The 17960-nt window shown below is 48.3% G+C and overlaps 9 protein-coding genes across 9 annotated transcripts; 5 read left to right on the top strand and 4 right to left on the bottom strand.

Annotated features, from left to right (window-relative positions):
- Window positions 1-238: 238 nt before the first annotated feature.
- N7503_010142 (CoA-binding protein) lies at window positions 239-753 on the top strand (the record flags this gene model as incomplete). Its single annotated transcript, XM_057069688.1, has 2 exons — window positions 239-323; window positions 374-753. 2 exons carry the CDS (start codon window positions 239-241, stop codon window positions 751-753), a joined length of 465 nt encoding a protein of 154 aa, XP_056916299.1.
- Window positions 754-991: 238 nt separating this feature from the next.
- On the top strand, window positions 992-2041 carry N7503_010141 (uncharacterized protein; the record flags this gene model as incomplete). Its single annotated transcript, XM_057069687.1, has 1 exon — window positions 992-2041. The coding sequence occupies one exon, from the start codon at window positions 992-994 to the stop codon at window positions 2039-2041; it is 1050 nt and encodes a 349-aa protein (XP_056916298.1).
- Window positions 2042-2722: 681 nt separating this feature from the next.
- N7503_010140 (uncharacterized protein) lies at window positions 2723-4510 on the bottom strand (the record flags this gene model as incomplete). Its single annotated transcript, XM_057069686.1, has 5 exons — window positions 2723-3019; window positions 3057-3374; window positions 3427-3654; window positions 3703-3996; window positions 4178-4510. 5 exons carry the CDS (start codon window positions 4508-4510, stop codon window positions 2723-2725), a joined length of 1470 nt encoding a protein of 489 aa, XP_056916297.1.
- A 1814-nt stretch (window positions 4511-6324) lies between these two features.
- Window positions 6325-8415, top strand: N7503_010139 (uncharacterized protein; the record flags this gene model as incomplete). The annotated part of the gene is made up of 4 exons (XM_057069685.1): window positions 6325-6767; window positions 6818-6912; window positions 6968-7296; window positions 7360-8415. 4 exons carry the CDS (start codon window positions 6325-6327, stop codon window positions 8413-8415), a joined length of 1923 nt encoding a protein of 640 aa, XP_056916296.1.
- A 1092-nt stretch (window positions 8416-9507) lies between these two features.
- On the bottom strand, window positions 9508-10782 carry N7503_010138 (uncharacterized protein; the record flags this gene model as incomplete). The annotated part of the gene is made up of 4 exons (XM_057069684.1): window positions 9508-9925; window positions 9981-10354; window positions 10407-10526; window positions 10603-10782. The coding sequence occupies 4 exons, from the start codon at window positions 10780-10782 to the stop codon at window positions 9508-9510; spliced, it is 1092 nt and encodes a 363-aa protein (XP_056916295.1).
- A 1670-nt stretch (window positions 10783-12452) lies between these two features.
- Window positions 12453-13550, bottom strand: N7503_010137 (ketoreductase; the record flags this gene model as incomplete). The annotated part of the gene is made up of 2 exons (XM_057069683.1): window positions 12453-13316; window positions 13371-13550. 2 exons carry the CDS (start codon window positions 13548-13550, stop codon window positions 12453-12455), a joined length of 1044 nt encoding a protein of 347 aa, XP_056916294.1.
- Window positions 13551-13727: 177 nt separating this feature from the next.
- N7503_010136 (Erg28 family protein) lies at window positions 13728-14198 on the top strand (the record flags this gene model as incomplete). The annotated part of the gene is made up of 2 exons (XM_057069682.1): window positions 13728-13802; window positions 13854-14198. 2 exons carry the CDS (start codon window positions 13728-13730, stop codon window positions 14196-14198), a joined length of 420 nt encoding a protein of 139 aa, XP_056916293.1.
- A 233-nt stretch (window positions 14199-14431) lies between these two features.
- On the bottom strand, window positions 14432-15760 carry N7503_010135 (UDP-glucose:hexose-1-phosphate uridylyltransferase; the record flags this gene model as incomplete). Its single annotated transcript, XM_057069681.1, has 4 exons — window positions 14432-14534; window positions 14587-15352; window positions 15406-15590; window positions 15663-15760. The coding sequence occupies 4 exons, from the start codon at window positions 15758-15760 to the stop codon at window positions 14432-14434; spliced, it is 1152 nt and encodes a 383-aa protein (XP_056916292.1).
- A 769-nt stretch (window positions 15761-16529) lies between these two features.
- Window positions 16530-17374, top strand: N7503_010134 (F-box protein; the record flags this gene model as incomplete). The annotated part of the gene is made up of 2 exons (XM_057069680.1): window positions 16530-16550; window positions 16601-17374. 2 exons carry the CDS (start codon window positions 16530-16532, stop codon window positions 17372-17374), a joined length of 795 nt encoding a protein of 264 aa, XP_056916291.1.
- Window positions 17375-17960: the final 586 nt, after the last annotated feature.

The raw sequence follows: 17960 nt of genomic DNA, 5'->3' as shown, positions 1-17960 counted from the left end.
AGGTGGAAATGAGATAAAGTTAGAAAGACGCCGATAGTCGGGCGGAGAAGGGCGAAGGAAAAGAATGTGAGGGGATCGACTGTCGGCAGCTGCCGAGGCCGTTTGCCTCTTCTCCAAATCTACTTTACACTTCGACTTCATTAGATCTTCCTACAAGTTCTTGTACTTCCACACTTATCCTCTTCTTTCCATTCTTTACTATCTTCTGACTATCCATACACTACGTATTCCTCCCATCATGGATGCTGTCAAGCGATTCTTCTCTTCCCCGCGCTTTGCCGTGGCGGGCGCAAGCAATGACACCAACAAGTTTGGTTACAAGAGTAAAGAATATAAACGTCATATATGCTTACCTTGACTAATATTGCTACAGTTCTTGCATGGTATCACCAGCATTCGCTTCCGGTAACACCGCTCAATCCACGAGCAGCACAGATTTCACTCCCCTCGCGTGCTTACGATACGGTCCCCTCACCGGCCGGGCTACCCTCACCCACGCAGACCTCATTGTCCGTGGTGACTCCCCCACCAGTCACTCTTAAGCTGCTACAGGAAGCGCATTCTGTCGGTATCCCTGCTGTATGGTTGCAGCCTGGCACCTTCGATGACAGTGTGCTGGAATTTGCGCGGGGACACTTTGAGGCGGTGATTGCGGGTGATGGGGGGCAAGGTGGAGAAGGCTGGTGTGTACTTGTGGATGGCGACGATGGACTCGAAGCTGCTGGAGTTCAGTGGACAAGTCAACGATTGTAAATGATTCTATCAGAGATCAGATTTAGAAGTGAGGAGGTGAAGAAAGGAGTAAAAATGTCTCAAGTTCTAATTCAATGTTTGTTTTGTTGAGGAAACCGACTAATCAAATGTATTAGTTTACTTTTTTCCCTTGTAACCAGCCACATCTTTTATCCTTTTTTTCTCCGGTGTCTTTCCACTTTTTGCTTTTCTGCTTTTCCTTTCCTTCCTTACTCTTTCGTCTCATGTTATACACATAATGCCCGACATGTCTGCGCTTTTCCAAGCCTCGCCGCCGAAACTTGACCTCCACAGTGCACACTCCCAGCTCTTCCAAGTACCCGCCTCCTCCTCTACATCCTCTCTGTACTCGCTGTCCATCAGTCGCAAGCGAGCACGTCGTGACACAGAAAAACTTTCCTCCAAATTCGAGTTTGATGCCTCCATCACCGCTTCACCGCTCTTCCATGCCGACAACCAGTACGGGGTCGATGATTTTAGCGCTGAGCTCGACTATCGTCCAAACCGATACCGCGAGTCCTTCCTCCCACCATCCCTAAATGCAAGCTTCGACGCAGGAGCTCCAGAATCCTCCGGCACGAGCCGCAAGCGCAGCAGACGCGACTCGTGCATCGCTTCACCAACCGCCGATGATGACCCAATAGATCTTCCAGTCGCAGCACGTCCCGGCTGGGGCCGCACTGTGATCAATGTTGTCGGCAAGGTCCTTGATCTCTGTTGGTCGGGTGCATTCAGAGGCTTCTACGCCGGTGGTGGACAAGGCTATGACATGGATGCTGGCTCCCCAGCGACAGCGACCTTCAATCCCAACTCGCAACGATCCCCAACAGAAAGGGAGAGGGAGAGCCAAATCTTCAGAACGCCTGTTCCTGGCCAGTTTCCCGAGGATGATATGGATCGCAGCTGGGTAGTGGTCCCTACAGACACTGCCGATCCCTTCATCGACGACACCGTTAGTCCATGCGCGAAAGCACGTCGAATTCATCAGGTCTCAAGCCCGCGCCGACGACAAGCTGTCATGCCCAAACTGAGCAAGAGCTCTAATCTCTCGGCCATGCGGCCGTCTACTCCTTCACGAAAATTGGCTGCGTCGCCACGGTCAAAGGAGGGGCCGGGGTCTGCTGAGATGCAACGATACGCAGCACGGGTGCGCCGTAAGGAGCGGGAAGAAGATGCAAGTATACAACGCCTGAACAAGCAACTTCAGGCGATGATTCGGGAAGGAAAAGAAGCGCTGGGGACGACGGTGGAGGTGGATGATATAGATATGGACTTTGACTCGTCATGAGCAGGTGATCTTGCTCACCCGAGTCTATACTGGCTTCTTTCTCTTTATGCTTTTGCGTTTAGCTTTTGACTTGAGCTTTCACGTTTAATGATTCTGATACCCCCAAGACCACTCAATTATCGAGTGCTCTGAACCAGAAACAATCAGCCTTAGCGCTGAACGAATTATGATCTCGGTGTTTTTCTTTTCGTCATGGGCCTTTATTTTTCTTTCTTTGTAACTAGGTTCTCACTTCTTTCGACCACTGTTTAGCTGAAACTTTGGCAGTTGCCACAAAGTTGAATACGAAATAGCTTTCCAACTGAGATGGACTTGTTCCTTGTGCCTGACTTACGCACTATTATATGAGACAAGTTCGCCTTGGGCGTATAAAGTGCACCTTGTGTCTCGACCTCCGCATAAACTAGCGCCTCTCCAGAAAGAGGACCACACTCAGTGATGGGATAGTGAAAGCTCTATCATCGATACCAAAATAATGAAATTGAAGAAGTCAGAGTTTCTCGGTTCCAGTGTAAGAATGAAAATACCAAAAGAAACCCACAACCAAGAAGCATATCACATTAGGCCAATTCTCATCAAATTTGTCAAACTACCTCACTAAACCCAACGATATAAAAAAATCAAGTCTTCAAGAAAGTAAATTGATCCAAATTCGAGTCTTCCATCACCAACGTGGAAAATCTAGTGCTGCAGTTTGCCGTGCTCAGCAGCGTAACCAGGCCCATCATGAGGTCCAGCGGCACCAGAGCCAGCAGGAGAACCTGGTTGACCAGGAGCAGCCATGGAGCTACCATCACCAAGCTGCGTGGGGTCGCTCTCACCAGGTTGCTTAGCGGGTGTGTAGGGGTCAAGCATGTGGCTGATCTTGCCTAGAGCACCGGTTTGCAGCAAGACATCGGTGAGGGTAGAGCCCTGGATAGGAGGGGCACCTCGAGTCTCGATAGTAGTATCACGGCGTCCGTTCATCTGACTGGTTAGCTGTTGAATAATCAGGTCTGGGTTGGGAAGTACATACTGGGAACAGACCAACGCCGTGCTCTGTGTTCTTGCTGAAGAGCTGATCGAGACCAGCTTCCTTGGCAATCTCCTTGAGGTCGAGGGAATTGTCTTTGGCAGGCTTCTTGGTCTTGTCTTCGTTCTCGGCAGGCTTGGCCTCGTCAGTGGTGCTGTCGGACTTTTCCTTCTTCTCGGCAGGCTTGGCCTCGTCGGTGGTGCTGGCAGACTTTTCCTCCTTCTCAGCAGGTTTCTCCTCAGGGGTTTGGTCTTCATCAGACTTCTCGGCATGTTGGCCCCCAAGCGCAGTCAGATCCTGCATCAGACCACGGCGATCCACCTACATCAGCGTTAGTGACTAAGCTATGCTTGGTTGGGTTATTTCATCTTACGGGAAGAGGGATGGCATCCATGGCGGCTCCCAGACCAGCTTTGAGGGTATCCGCGGAGGAACCAGCAACACTGTCCGGGATAGTCTCGGCCATATCGTTTACACTGTAAGGGTTGGCGAAACCTTCGATTCCGTGAGATCCCTCCATACGGTTCTCGATGCGAGATTCCTGGTGATTCTTCGTTTGAGTGTAGGTGTGGCTGTTAACAGGGCCATGCTGCTTTTCGTCCTTTACATCGTTAGTGAGTCCTTATTGGAGAATCTCATGGATACATACGCCAGCGAGGTACTTGCCGATAATAGGCAGGCTGGCCAGATTGAGGTCTCGCTTGTGGTTCTGGGCGTAATTCTGGCCATCGTTTTGACCGTAGTTCTGCAGGTGGTTTTGACCCTCATTCTGACCAGCATTCTGGCCAGCATTTTGGCCAGCGTTCTGTCCGGCGTTTTGTCCATAGTTCTGCCCGTAATTTTGACCATGGTTCTGGCCCTCGTTCTGGTGGGCATTCTGCCCAGCATTTTGGCCGTAGTTCTGTCCGTAGTTCTGGCCATGGTTTTGACCATAGTTCTGACCCTGTTTTGAATAATGTTAGACTTTATTCCACCCGTTATATGTCATGTGGAAAATGTACTTCTCCGAGGAAGGGCATGTGAGAACGAGAGTCAAGTTTGCCATTGGTGTTTGCAGGGTGAGCTTGGTTCTAAGTTATGGTTAACGTTCCATCCAATGACAACAAGAGCTAGGTAATACATACACCACCAAGTAGATCACCCAGAAACGGTAAGCTCGCAAGATCTCCAGTCAAAGACCGCGACTGCTTCTTGGAATCATGGAAAAGCGAGCCAACAATGGGCAACTCTTCAAAAAGGCTACCGTGCTTGATCACTTTGTCGCCACTGTCGGTGTTGTCATTGTTGTCACGAGGGGTCAATTCTCTGAAGATACCCGCGACAACATCGTTGACCTTGCCGCCTGCCGTGCCAGCACCGATCAAGTTCTCACTGCCACCGCCGCCACCAGACTGCCTCAAAGGCGCAGCCAGACTCACAGCTGTAAACAGCGTGAGAGCATAGGTAGTCTTGACCATCTTGTCAAGCTTCCCAGAATTTCCTTACTTTTAATGAAAGTGAACGTCGCGAGCGACGAGTTTGAGGATTATCCAAGAGAAAACACAGAAACGAATGTGGTCGGAATGCGAGGAAACGAGGGATGAGGGAGGCCGGTTGACTTTATACCGCTGATCCCTTTGGTTACATTCTAAGATTACTGGGATGAAGGGGTCGTGGATCATCGGATGACTCCCTTGTCCCTCATACATGGTGCCTAGCCGCGTGTTCACCTACAACGCATGTCAACACCCCCTCTTTCTAAGAATGTCATTCCCTGATATTCTCCTAGGGGTGGCTGCAGGCTCGAAGTTCCGGTAAGAATGCCCCGATGCTTGTTTGGAGAGCATATTCGTCGATCATAGTTACAGGAAGGTAATGCAAGGGGCCGATGTCGTAGATCGTGCCAACGAGGCGATTGAGTTCCACAGCTTTTGGTCGGCAATTAATCCACGTTCGCTTCTTATACTGCGAGCAGTATTCATGTGGCTGATACTATGAGTATGAAATGTGGTTCGTGTTGCTTCCGACCAGTGGTGAATAATGAATTTTCCAAGGTTCATGTTTTTTTCTCCAGTAAAATGAGCTGACCCTGTCCTGAAAGGTCCTGTTCGTCAGTAGCAAGGGATCCGAGCTTTTATTTTGATCCTTTATGTATATAGCCCTTGTTTCTACAATCATTTGATTACGGCCTCCAACATTGCTTAGCCAGTATGTACTCACTCATTTAAAGCACATTAGAACGATCCTCCTAATGTTGGTATTTCCAGTCCACTATCGAAATTGGTGTTCCTCTGTATATTACATGTTTATCTAACAGTGTGTGGGTTCACTCATTACCTTTACATGTATGCTAGCAACAGTGGGTGCGGATTGGTATGTTGAATATATATCCACGGACACCGACAAATTCACTACGACAACCGTGGAACTTTCGAAATCCCCTCCAGCCAAACATGCCGCAAACAAGACCCTAGCTATAGCTACCTATGGGCATAGCCATTCAGATACATGGTCTTAGCGACCTCAAAAATTTTCTCTGAGGTATACCTAGCCGCTAGAAAATGTAATTCCAATCTTACCACATTAGTGAATCAAGTATTGTTAGCTGATATAGCTATTTAGACCGCCTTACATTCATCGAAGGCCGGCTGGCCTAATGGTAAGGCATCTGTTTCCGGTACAGGGGATTGCAGGTTCGAATCCTGCGTCGGTCGCTTCATTTCTTTTTGCTTCCCGAGCTTTTTTGGTGGAATCGGGGTCCGATGTGGAGGCGGTGACGGGAAATCTAGGACCCACTATAAATATCGGAATAAGCGAAGTATAGCCAATATGAAGAGAGAGGTGCCAAGTGATAGAAATCTTTGTCTGAAGGAAGAATTACCTCCAATTTATGCCCTCCGACTTTAATCTAGCCGTACAGACCATGTGTCGGGGAGTTTTTCATAATCAATAGAAGTCCGTGGCAACCCTACAGAGACTTAACAGAGGTAGACGACGAGCGCGGTTCCTTCTTCCCACCGTTTTGTGGTCATCAACCTATTGCCTTTCCCATTTTTTTTTACTGGCATGTAGGTATTGGAAAGAACGGCTCTAGACAGCATTCGATTGGTTGAGAATTATAGGTGGGGCTACATGCATAATGCCTCCACACGAAGCGGACTTAAGAGGGTGCGGTCAGCTCGGGGCGCAGCACCAGGTTCCTTCTTCACCTTTAGCTTCCATGAAACCCTAACCTTTTACAAATATACTAGAGGCAGATCTCTGAGTCTAGCTGATCTATCTGCTTATCGCGATGGCAGAAGTTATTGGTGTGGTTTCCAGCGCCATCACTTTTGCAACCGTCATCGCTCAGGTCACAGAATCTATAATAACGATCAAGGACTGCTGGAACCAATTTCGAGACGCGCCCGATGATTTGAAATACCTGATGCGAGATCTGGAGCTGTTCGGACTTATTCTAGCCGAAATTGAGGAAGACCTATTACAGAAGGATGTCGCATTCGCCTTGAAGAATAGTAAACACGCTCTGCAAAGTCTGCAGTTCTCCAGAGAAGCCGCTACGAGCCTGACAGCGCTATCAGATGAGATTATGCGTGACATGGACTGCTCTAGCCGTTTGCGAAAATCCTATGCTGCCGCAAAAGCGGTGATGCAGAGGGGGAAACTAGAGAGGTATATGACACGACTGCGAAACGCTATACATTTGCTATCACTGTCCCAGCAGTGTCATACAAGGTTTTTAATGATTTAAATATTGTAATAATACTACATACTGATTCAAGCAGAGCGCTTATACGCGTTCAACCAGATTTGATTGCCGAGAGACTAAGACAAGGCAACAACAACACATCGAATATCGAGTCAAAAGACTACTCTCACGGTAAGTGCCTATGTAATTGAAATTAACATTGAGCTTTTGCTGATGCTGTGAGCAGATGACCTCTTGAGGGGCGAGACATCCGAAATATTGAATGGCCCAACAGAAAGGGTGCCAAAGGGCAAGTCACGCCACGCCCACACATCTAATAACTTGTGGCGCCTTAGTTTGCCACCATGGCTATATAAAAAGGCTCTAGAAGTGTACAGTGAGAGGCACTGTCACGGTTGGCAATGGATTTTTCGAACGTATAATGTGATCCCATCAACATCAAAGGTAGTCTCATTGACGATAGCTGGCAAAGTTGAAGATTTACAAAACTTGTTTGCATCGAAAAAGGCCTCTCCGTTTGATCGAACCGATCGCTTTGGATACACGCTTCTACATGTAAGTAGGAGTCCACAATCTACAGATAATGACCCACAGTTGCTAAATGAATGGATTCCCAAGTATGCCATGCTCGGGCCCAGGAAGGCGAAGGTTCTGAAATTTCTCCTCGAGCAGGGAGCTGACTCCTCTATCAGCGGAACACACCCAAACCTTGAAACACCTCTGAACACTTTGGTATTCTGTGGGACCCTTGGACTTGGGAAGGGTCAGCCACTACTTCCGTCTTTGCGTCTTTTACTCCGCTACACAAAACAAATATATTACGAAGATACGGCAGAAGAAATTATCAATGGTTCTTTATCTCGATTTCGTGGCTCTAGCGAAGAGTTCAAGTTTTTACAACAACATTGCTGTCCTTCATATTACGAAATGTCGCAAGAGACAAGAGTTGCAGTGGCTTGCAAGGCCGTCTTCGGCGTATGGGATGCCTATCATATGCCTGAGTTGATTCAAACGATGCTTGGACCAGCTCCTTTGACAGCCCAGGACCTCCAGCTAGAAGGGCCGTGGCGTTATGATTCACGAAATACGACACTTGTACATTGTGTTGTGAGAAAGATTGGAGCATCCCAGGCTGCTCTGCAAGGGTCTCACCCATGGAAAAGACAAATTCGTCATCAAAGTGGGCAAGTGGGAGCTTCTTTTCGAGTTAAGATGAGGGATGGATATATTCATCTATACAAAACGTGGGGAAATCTTTTTATGGGTTTCTTGCAAGCTGGTGTGGATTTGAATCACGTTGTTGGCCGACAGACGCTGTTGCTTGCCTTTTTAGAAGGATATTTTGACTGGTTCAGGGTATCTAAATGCCACATTGCATCTCCAAGTGAAGCACTTCGCAACTGGTTAGCAGATCTGAGAGGTGCTGGCATTGATCTGCAGAAATTCGGGAAGATAGAAGACAGCATCTGGAAAAGGGAACTTGTCCGGGTTGACTTTGGCGCAGAAGATGAGGAAAACGCTAGCTGTGATCGACTGATTGGGCTCTCTTATGGCCCGTCTATTGCTGACTGGTCTGTGTGGCTGTCCCCTAAAGAGGATACCTTCATGGGAGATTTTTGGCGTTTGGTAGAGAAGCCCGCCGAGACGATGGCCGGTGGATGGCCCTGTCAATAACAATCTCTGGAGCCTTTCTGGGTGAATATCGATAGCAGACTATTAAATGATTGTATTCTAACTCCATCGCAGCAATAAGGGTGGTGTAGGAGGTAGAGTGAGGAGAAATTCGAACGGTAAAGAAGAAGCATGGTTCGGTTATGTTTCAAAGATGTGGAGATTTTCGCATAGAAGCCCGGCTGGCACAATTGGTTAGCGCGTGAGACTTTTATTCGGATCTATCCAGTAAAGGGTTATCTCAAGGTTGTGAGTTCGAGCCTCACGTCGGGCGGATTTCTTTTTTGTCTTTCCCACATTTTCTTTTCTCTTCTTTTTCTTAAAAAGGGACCTTATTTTTTTTTTAACAGCCCAGTGTATAATTCACATATTAATGCCACTAGCTGACAGTTAGCAGCGATATAATATTGATTGACTCTTAAAGATATTGTCAGCATTCACGCTGGTCGAGGATCAAAGGAAACGAGATCAAAGGAGCAGATGACGTACTGACTAAGCATACGAATGGGCAAGGAACGAATCAGAAGGAACAATCTGAAACGTGGCGGTATATAAGAGCTCAAGAAAGGCGAGAAGCACTGATCTACCCAGGGAGGCTCAGTAATGTGAATCTGTTAGTACTAAGCGGCTTAAAATAGTGGAAATCTTCTAGTTCCAGGCCCTTTTAAGATCAATTTTGTTGATTTGCAGGGTAACCATTGAATAGCTCAGTATTCGCCGCTCTCATCGCATAAGCAGCTTAGGTAACCCATAAGTTGGCCGGCTGGCCTAATGGTAAGGCATCTGTTTCCGGTACAGGGGATTGCAGGTTCGAATCCTGCGTCGGTCGCTTCCTTTTTGCTGCCAAAGCTTTTTTACATTATCTTTATGGTTAAAGTTATTCTGCGCCGATTCTTAGTTACACAGGTTTGGTGAACTTAGGTGGAACCCAAGGCCAGAAGGCTGACTTACTAGGCAAAATAATCAACTCAACCAGCTAGAACAGGTGTTTAGTACTAAACATGCAAACACGACCACTGAGAGGAAAAAGTAGGCACAGCCCATTTCGAATTTATTCATAGTCATAAAGTCATTAGAAGGACATGAGCGCCCGTCTCAAGCCCGCCTCACAGAATCCTTATCAATTCTAGCTGAATTCCTCGTGGAATGAATCTCCCAGTCAGAAGTAATCTTAATCTGGCCATGACACCATTCCGACAATTTCTTTGCCATGGGAGGCTGCGTGACAGTTACAAGGGGGATCTCAGGCCCTTCCATTTGAGTGCCTGATATGACGGTCGTTTTATAGTAGCCCGATGACCTATGCCCATAGGTCTCACCGTCTGAAGGGGAGAATATTGTTGTTCCAAAGATTCGTTGAATGGCTGGTGGTAGGATTGGTAGACAAGCGACGATGATGCCTAGTAGAGGAACGATGCATGAGAGAAGGGATTTTCGTGCAGAGCCGAAGGTTTCGTCGTCTGGGTTAAGGTCGAATTCGACTTTTATGCGAACTGCCGTTGCCACAATGATACTATAGATCATGTTAGAATTGCGTGGCTTTCACAATTGAGGGCTGGGATTCTCACATAATACCGAGGAGGTACACGACTCCCATTGATATCTTTCTGGCCTTTGAGAGTTGCATGTGTGATAGGACTGGGATGGGAAGACAGATGATAAATGCCTCGAGAATGGTTTCGCTCACAGTGGAGCCCAAGTGTAGCATTTTGCGATTACCGCAATGACCAGCAATATCTGTTAACCAAAACTTCTTTGCCGGCGTGCAGAAAAATGCATTTGCGAAAAAACTTCCAATCCAGAGAGCTGAGCAGAGAGCCATAGTGGCATATGTCATCAACACAACAACTCGATGCTGAAATTGGCGGAGATAGTAGTGTAGAATTGACAGCTGAATCAAGGCCACGACTGTGATCCATAGAAGATCACCAACATATGTGAGCTGAAAGGGTCAGCTCAATCCATTTGAAACCCTCTCTGATGGTAGTGCCTACCTTGTCGAAACGAACAAATGTGTCAGCTCCTCCAAGCAGAGTCACCTCGGCAGTATGCAAGCCCAAGCCGCACATCAAAATCAGCAAAAGCTCAACTATATAACGGCCCATCATGACCATCTAAATGACAGTCAGCAATCTATACTAGCTCAAGGAGAAACCTCAGCTTCAAATTGTAAAATAAGACAATTCTCACCAAAGAAACTAAAATCAACCAATCATTCCATTGCCAGGAAACACCCAATAGCCTCCTCGACCATAATCTCAAGGCAACAGCAACAACCCCTCCACACAACAAGATCGTCTGAACAGCAATATCCGCCTTCCCCAGCCAGTTATGGCCAAGGGCATGAAGAGTGCCCGCTGAAGGCGACATCAGGAAACCAGAGTCCAAAGCAAACTAGTTAGCATAGGGCGTAGACATGATCATATAGCCGACAAGCCACGATCCAAAGAGTAGGACCACGAGGGAGGTAATATAAGTGCGCGGCCCCGCGCATCAAAGTACGTAGACTAAGTGAGCTAAGGGGAAGTTTCGAGTAACACGGTACCGGGCGAACCCTGCATCAAACCAATGGAGAATGACCGGGGAGATAGTGTAGAGAAAGGTCATGATCAGCAATTAGGGCACGATGCGAAACTAATTTGCGAGGGTAGGAGAAGCATTTTCCTGGGATTATCATTGGACAACAAGCATATTTCCAGAAACAAGAAAGGAAAAGCCCACAAATTTGAGTCTGGTGTGTTACATAGAGCGGGAAGCTGCCGTTGGCGTCTACTCCACATTTGCCGAGAACACTTTATCTCTAACATGGGCGTTTCATGATCTCACACCGACACTAGTGGAGATTGAATTGTATCATTCCTGTCCAGTTACATCGCGTCTCTCATGTATGACCTGGTCGAGGCTGATCCAGATTCATTGCTAGCCTGTGACTTGGTTTTATGCTGCTGTTCTAAATCTGTCTTTGGATCTGGGGCTGAAGGCTAATTAGTTTAGGTACAAGGATTGTGGAGTCGGCTTATGATGCTCGAGCACGTCGAGAGGAGATGAAATATGCATGCCTACCCAATTGAATCTCCTTCTCGTAGGGCCTTGAATCACCACAAAGAAATACAAGGGAAGTGATGCTGCCTCCGCGCAACTGGTGGACTTAACGGACATCGCGGGAGACTAGATCCACACAATCCACATAGCGTGGAGGGGTTACAGGACAGCACCAAGGCTAAAAGCCTAGCCTTTGCGCTTGGGTCGCTTTTGAGAGTCACAGATCCGAGGCTATGTTTGTGATTCAGATGACACGAGGTACAAAGGTATCAGATGCGCACGAGGGCTCGGAGCCGAAACCTGGCTCGTTTGGAGCTGAGTCTTTGTATCGGGTCGGTAGTTGGAAGGATCACGCGATAGCCGGGACTTGATATGTATCTAAAAGGTCCCCACGCTCTCGTTCCCGACGTTATTTCAAGGAAACAATGGGACTGAGAGTATTTTGGCCCGTGACGTTAAGTGCGAAGATGCTTTAATTTTGAGATGACTGTCGCTTTGTTCTTTGACTCTCTCACTTTTCTCTCATTTCCCCTTTTAGCACATTTACCAAATCCATTGAAATAGGATCTGATTAGTAGAAATAGGAGCTCCCAGGAACTTATCCACCCTTCTCTAGGCAAGCCTCTTGTACTCCTTCAATATATAACATTGTCGCATTCTCTCTATACTTCTTTGGGTATTAACATCGCTATTGGAATGTATACATTACCTCAGCGACCCTGTGGTAATTTGACTGCCTGATCTTGACCTAAATATGTAAGCTAAAACCTAGTAAGCCAAATAGCATAGTAAGGAAAAAAAAAGATTAAATATGGCAACTGAATGCAGATCAGATGAAGCCTTCAAATGATAGGTAATTAATTTGTACTAGGATCCTAGTCATAGTGCTAGTTCATAAGCTATATCAGAGAATTTCACCTCATCTCCGCTCTCCCAAAATACACATTTCATGTCATAATCAATGCTAATCGAATTGTGTGTTGACGGCCCACATCCAATCAGGTGCTCTTCTTCTGAGCATCGCGCTCGGCCTTGCGCAGAGCACGCTTCCGAATACTCTCGTGCATTGTCTTGTTCTGTCCAAGCACGAACTTGTTCATGGGGCCAGCAACAGAAGTTAGGAACCAAGCCATGAGACCGTGGCTCCAGTACGGCGAAGAGCTGTAAGCGTAGGCAGAGGAACCACCGTGGCGACCAATCTTCGAGAGGACAGTGCGAACAAAGGCGCGGGGAGTGGGGATAGAGGCCGACGCGCGACGGACCTTGGACATGGCGGAGGTAATGAGGTAAGCCTGGACGAGCTCGACGTCAATGCCGTGGGGAGCGAGCTCGGCACCCAGGGCGGTGGACCACTGCTGGAGGAAAGCCTTGCTGCCGGAGTAAGTGGCGAGCAGGGGAGTAGGAAGGAGACCACCGAATGAGCCCATGGTAAGGACGAGACCGCGGTGACGCTGGATCATGCCCGGGACAACGAGCTGAGTGACACGCAAGGTACCGGTGCAGTTGATGGTGATGATATCGGCCATCTCGGAGGCGGGGGTTTGGACGAAAGGAACGGGGATAGAGTGGCTCTGGCCGACGTTGTTCACGAGGATGGACACATCCAGATCGGAAACCAGCTTGCTCAGCGCGGCGTAGTCCTCATCGGCGTTCTTCGAGAAGTCCATGGCCAGGGTCTTGGTCTGCACGGCGGGGGACTGCTTGGTAATTTCCTCGCCCAGGGCGATCAACTTCGACTCGGTTCGGGATACAAGGACAATGTTGAATTTGGCACGCGCCAGCTGCAGCGCGAACTCTTTGCCCAGGCCATCGGAGGCACCGGTGACAACGGCCCAGCTACCAGGAGGACCGAAGGAACGGAGCTATTATTTCATATTAGCTTTTTAGATTTGTAGCGGATGGGATTGAAGACATACCGGTTTACCCGGAAGAACGAAGAGGCTCAGAAGTACTCGCACGAAAGTCCAGACCTTGCAGGCGATGGCCAGCCCACCAGTTGCAAGAAGCAACAAGGCACCGACGGTCGGCAAACCGGCGGGCAGATGAGATGGCCATTGCGAGAGGCACTCAATGTGCTTTGACAGATTCAGATCCATGGTGTATGAAAATGAAGTTTGTTGAGGGGGTATTGGGAGGATAAGCAGATGTAAAAAAAGATTAGGTGCAGCTTGTTGGGGAAGATCAACGCCAAGAACCAAACCTAAACATCCTCGGTTTGCTGGCAATTCACAAGCATAATTCCTTCCCCAATCCCACCCAAGAACAACCCAATTATGTCTGAATTGTTGTCCCCAGTACTTGCTTACTTGCCTCCCTTCGAGGGTCTCCTGCCCAAATGGCTCGTTTTCGTAGGTTTTCAGGTTTTCATCCCCCTTTTGCTTCTCTTACTAACAATCCAGGTGTCCGCCGTCTCCGCCCTCAATAGTTTGCAGGCCTACTCCTCCGCCGATTACACCTCAAAGCTCTACACCAATGGCTCCGTTGCCTGTGAACCCCTGTCCGGTCGTCTCTTCGGTACCTGGACCTTCCTCTCTGCCGTCATTCGCATGACCGCTGCCTACAACATCACCAACCCCGTCGCATACGATCTTGCGATCTGGACTTATGCCATTGCTCTCACACACTTTGTCGGAGAGCTGGTCTTTGGTAATGCCTCGCTGAAGGGTCGCTTCATTAGCCCGTTGATCGTGGCTTCATCTTCAGTAGCTTGGATGTTGACCCAACGTGAGGCGTATCTGGGTTAAATAAAAAAGGGGGGAACTGTATAACAGTCTGCCGTCAGACGAGTACCACCATATATGTTGATTTTAATCGACACGAGACATCTTTTCTAGCGACATGGATCGCCGAACGATACCCGTTGTCAAAATACGATGTTTTAATTCTATAGATTCTCGGGCTCCCAACAAAAATGGGCAATGCAAAACTCATGCAAAATATCACTCCAACTACCTCATCACAATCCACTGCAATCGCTTTACTCCAAATGCTTGCGGTACAATTCACCACCGCAATCGCGTAACCGAGCAGCAGCTTGCTCCGGTGTGATATCACGCTGGGGCTCCGCCATAAGCTCAAAGCTATATCAAAGTCAGTCATGCGAAAACAATAAAGGTCAAGAAAGAAACATACCCGACAAGGAACTTGCGCACAGTAGCGCTGCGCAGAAGCGGCGGGTAAAAGTGGAAGTGCAGGTAAGAGGCCTCGATTTCCTCAGTAGTTCCATCAAGCGGCGCTTGGTGAATACCCATGCTGTACGGGAAATGAGTCTCGAAAAGGTTATCATAGCGACGCGTGATCTCGGCAATGGCCTCGGCCAGAAGAGTGGTATCGGATTCACTCAGATCGACCAGTGCACGCTTATGTGTGCGACTGATGATCATGGTCTCGAAGGGCCAGGTTGCCCACCACGGAACAACCACGACAAACGACTCGTTCTCGAAGACGACGCGCTCCTGCTTCAGGCTCTCCAGCGCAGCATAGTCCTCCAGCATGTGGGAACCGCCGTGCTCATGGCGGTACCGACGCAGCTGCTCCAGCTCGGCAGCGGGTTCTTCGGGCAGGTTGCTAGTAGTCCAGACCTGACCGTGAGGATGGGGATTTGAGCAGCCCATGGCAGCGCCCTTATTTTCGAAGATCTGCATGTAGCGGTACTGCTCCTTGGGCTTAGTGACATTCGCATGCGGTGCGGTGGGCGCGATGTGGGTGGGAGGGGCATTCTGGGCTAGTGGCGAGGTGGGCGAGAGGTGGGCGGCATAGATCTCAGTCCAGGCATTAATCACTGGGACGATCTCAATGGGGGCCAGGTCGGCCAGGGTGAGGTTGTGGGAGGGTGAGAAGGTGAGCACGTAGCACTTGCCCGTCACGGGCTCCGCCTTGAGGAATCGCGATTCGAGATCTGCGGGGGTTAGTGCGAAGTTAGAAAATTGGTATTAGGTACTTGAAACCTACCATTTCCATTGTTTCCATCATAGGCGGCCTGTTCTTCCTTGACAGCGCTGTAGTCGTTCACAAACACGAAAGTGCTGTCATACTTGGGGTTGACGTCACCCTGCGCGCGCTGGTTTCCAGGGCACAGGTAGCACTTGGGGTCATAGGAAGGCAAAGTAGTCTTGGAAGCACTCTCCTGCGCTCCTCTGTCGATCAGAGAAAGAAAATTTCGTTAGCAAGTTTGCGGTGTTACACAATGGCCAGGAATGGAAACACACTGCCAGGGTCGCTTGGTTCGGTGGGGAGAGACCAAAACATGGGATCCACGAAGGGGATTGAATCTCCGGTGGGAGATATCATCAAGGACGTTCTCCATTTTGCGAAAAAGAACAGAGTAGGTATAGAGAGAGTACCTTGGAGAAGATTGACAAGGGAGAGGGGCTACATAAGGAAAACCCCGACTCGGCAAGGGTCTGTGGCCTCCGGCGGGGTTGGACGTGGGGACGTGGAGCCTCTCCGGATAAATCAAGAATGTTACAGCACCCTCTAAGTTCATCAATAGCTGGATATCTTACACGGTACTGATATCAATTAAAAACTGTAAATTATGCGATCATTATCCAGGTAGCTTCGGATCTACCCGAGGCCATTGGCAGGGGATTACAGTGCACTATAAAGATTACATGTAGAAAGAACCCGAATTAGCGTGAATATCAAGTCTCGGTGAACGGGATAGGAATTCGGGATCCCGCACTCGGCAAAACTGGGGTTTTAGCGTCACTGAATTCAATTCTACATGCATTGTGGATCCTGGGTAATCTTAATCATCTACAGGTATTCAATACATACATATCATGCCATATGTATGTCTATCTTCTTCCTGATTCCTCCTGTGTGTGATCGAATCGGGGATGTGGCTGACGTCATTATCTCCTGATTTGTCTCCTGACATAGGCTTATCGATAACGACATCCCAATTCGGTTCACGTTGAAGACAGGATTTAAAAGAACGTTGATGCAATCTTGACCTCTGACTCTTTTTTTTTATATCCATTATACTGATTCCTAGACTGCTAACTATTATGCCTTCCCTAAAAGAGCCGTTATCTTCCTTGTGGCTTTCTAGAGTGCGGCCTCCGTGCTCTATGGATGACCTCCCTCCGGAGGTAAGAATGATAAGATCTATACCCATGAGCTAATATTAACGAGGCACCAGATCACCTGGAATATCCTGGAATACCTCTCGACGAAGCAACTCATGACCGTGACCTCTGTCTCACAAAGTTTCCGGGCGATTGTCAGAACAATACTTGAATATCGCCTACATCACTTTCTCAAGCGCGAATACGATACAATTTTCCTGCGCGTGGGCTGGTATACCCCAATGAGAGAAAAGAAGGGTGTCATTACGTGGGCCCACCAAGGGACGGTAGCTCTGGTGGATGAAACGAATCCATGTGATCCACTGATGCCCTGTGTCAGGCAATCGGCTTCCGTCCAGGAGCCGTCACAGGCGCACGGAAACGCCTGGTACTCAATCTTCCATCCGGCTGGCCCTCGGGGAGATCCCTGGTTCCGACCAGGTACATTATGGTGGTCTGATGAGGATGGAATAGATGGTTACACGAGTAACTTTAGAGCTTACTGTGAGGATAATAGAGATCTAGGAGAAGAGGTTACACTGGAAAGCTATGAGGATTTTGTTCAGTTCCGACTCAGGCTGTATTTGGCTGAGCGGACTGGCCCCTACAAGGCGTTCAAGATTGAGAACAAAATGATACGGATCCCAAAAGAATTGTTAAGTCGATCGAATGAAAAAGGTCGACATGTCGGTCACCCGGAGGATGAAGCTAACCCTGAGCTATTCTGGGTTGACAGCCAAAAGACAATTGGCCTTCAGGTGACGGTCACACAGGACCAGGAGCAATACGAATATGAGGAATGCACCGGCACAGTCAAATACTATGTGAGCCTGTCGGGTACGTCTTAGTTCCTCCTTTCCTCATAGAGAGACCGGAAGCTGACTACATCAGCATTGTGGATTCGGACCTTCAGGCTCCTACAAGAAGATGAGGTAGCCGAGAAGCATGCCAAAGAGGGACATGCACCAGTACACATCCTTACTGTAGGGTGAGCGTCGGGTAGTGTAACAGTATATCTAGGCGGGTTGGACAGAGCTCACGAAGGAACAAGATGTATGAAATATCCTTTGACGAATAAATCATCAAGCATAGCGGGAGATCGGCGTGTCTAGGGGTAGCAGGTTTGCATGTTACAGTTACGATTATTTATTTGATATAGTAAGATAGCGAAGTTCAGAAAGAAATAGTTACAAGAACATTGAACTTCCTTCTCAGGTCAAACACGACATGTAAAGTAGCTGGAGATCATATCTACACCCGTAAGTAACATCGCGACGATCGGGTCCAGCCGTGAAAACTCCACGTCTCCGCTTGAATCCACTTGACAATGCATTATGCAGGTACATAAGAGGGGGGAAAATCCAGAACAACCGGATTCATAAACCTGAGTTGTCTTTCATGCTTTTATTTCTTCAGAATATTTACCCCTTATGT

The sequence above is a fragment of the Penicillium pulvis genome (assembly GCF_028828015.1).
Source record: "Penicillium pulvis strain IBT 33274 chromosome Unknown scaffold_8_segment0_segment0, whole genome shotgun sequence".
In the NCBI taxonomy this organism is placed as follows: Eukaryota; Fungi; Ascomycota; class Eurotiomycetes; order Eurotiales; family Aspergillaceae; genus Penicillium; species Penicillium pulvis.
Note: the sequence above shows the minus strand (reverse complement) of the source record. Positions and strands in the feature narration are given on the sequence as shown.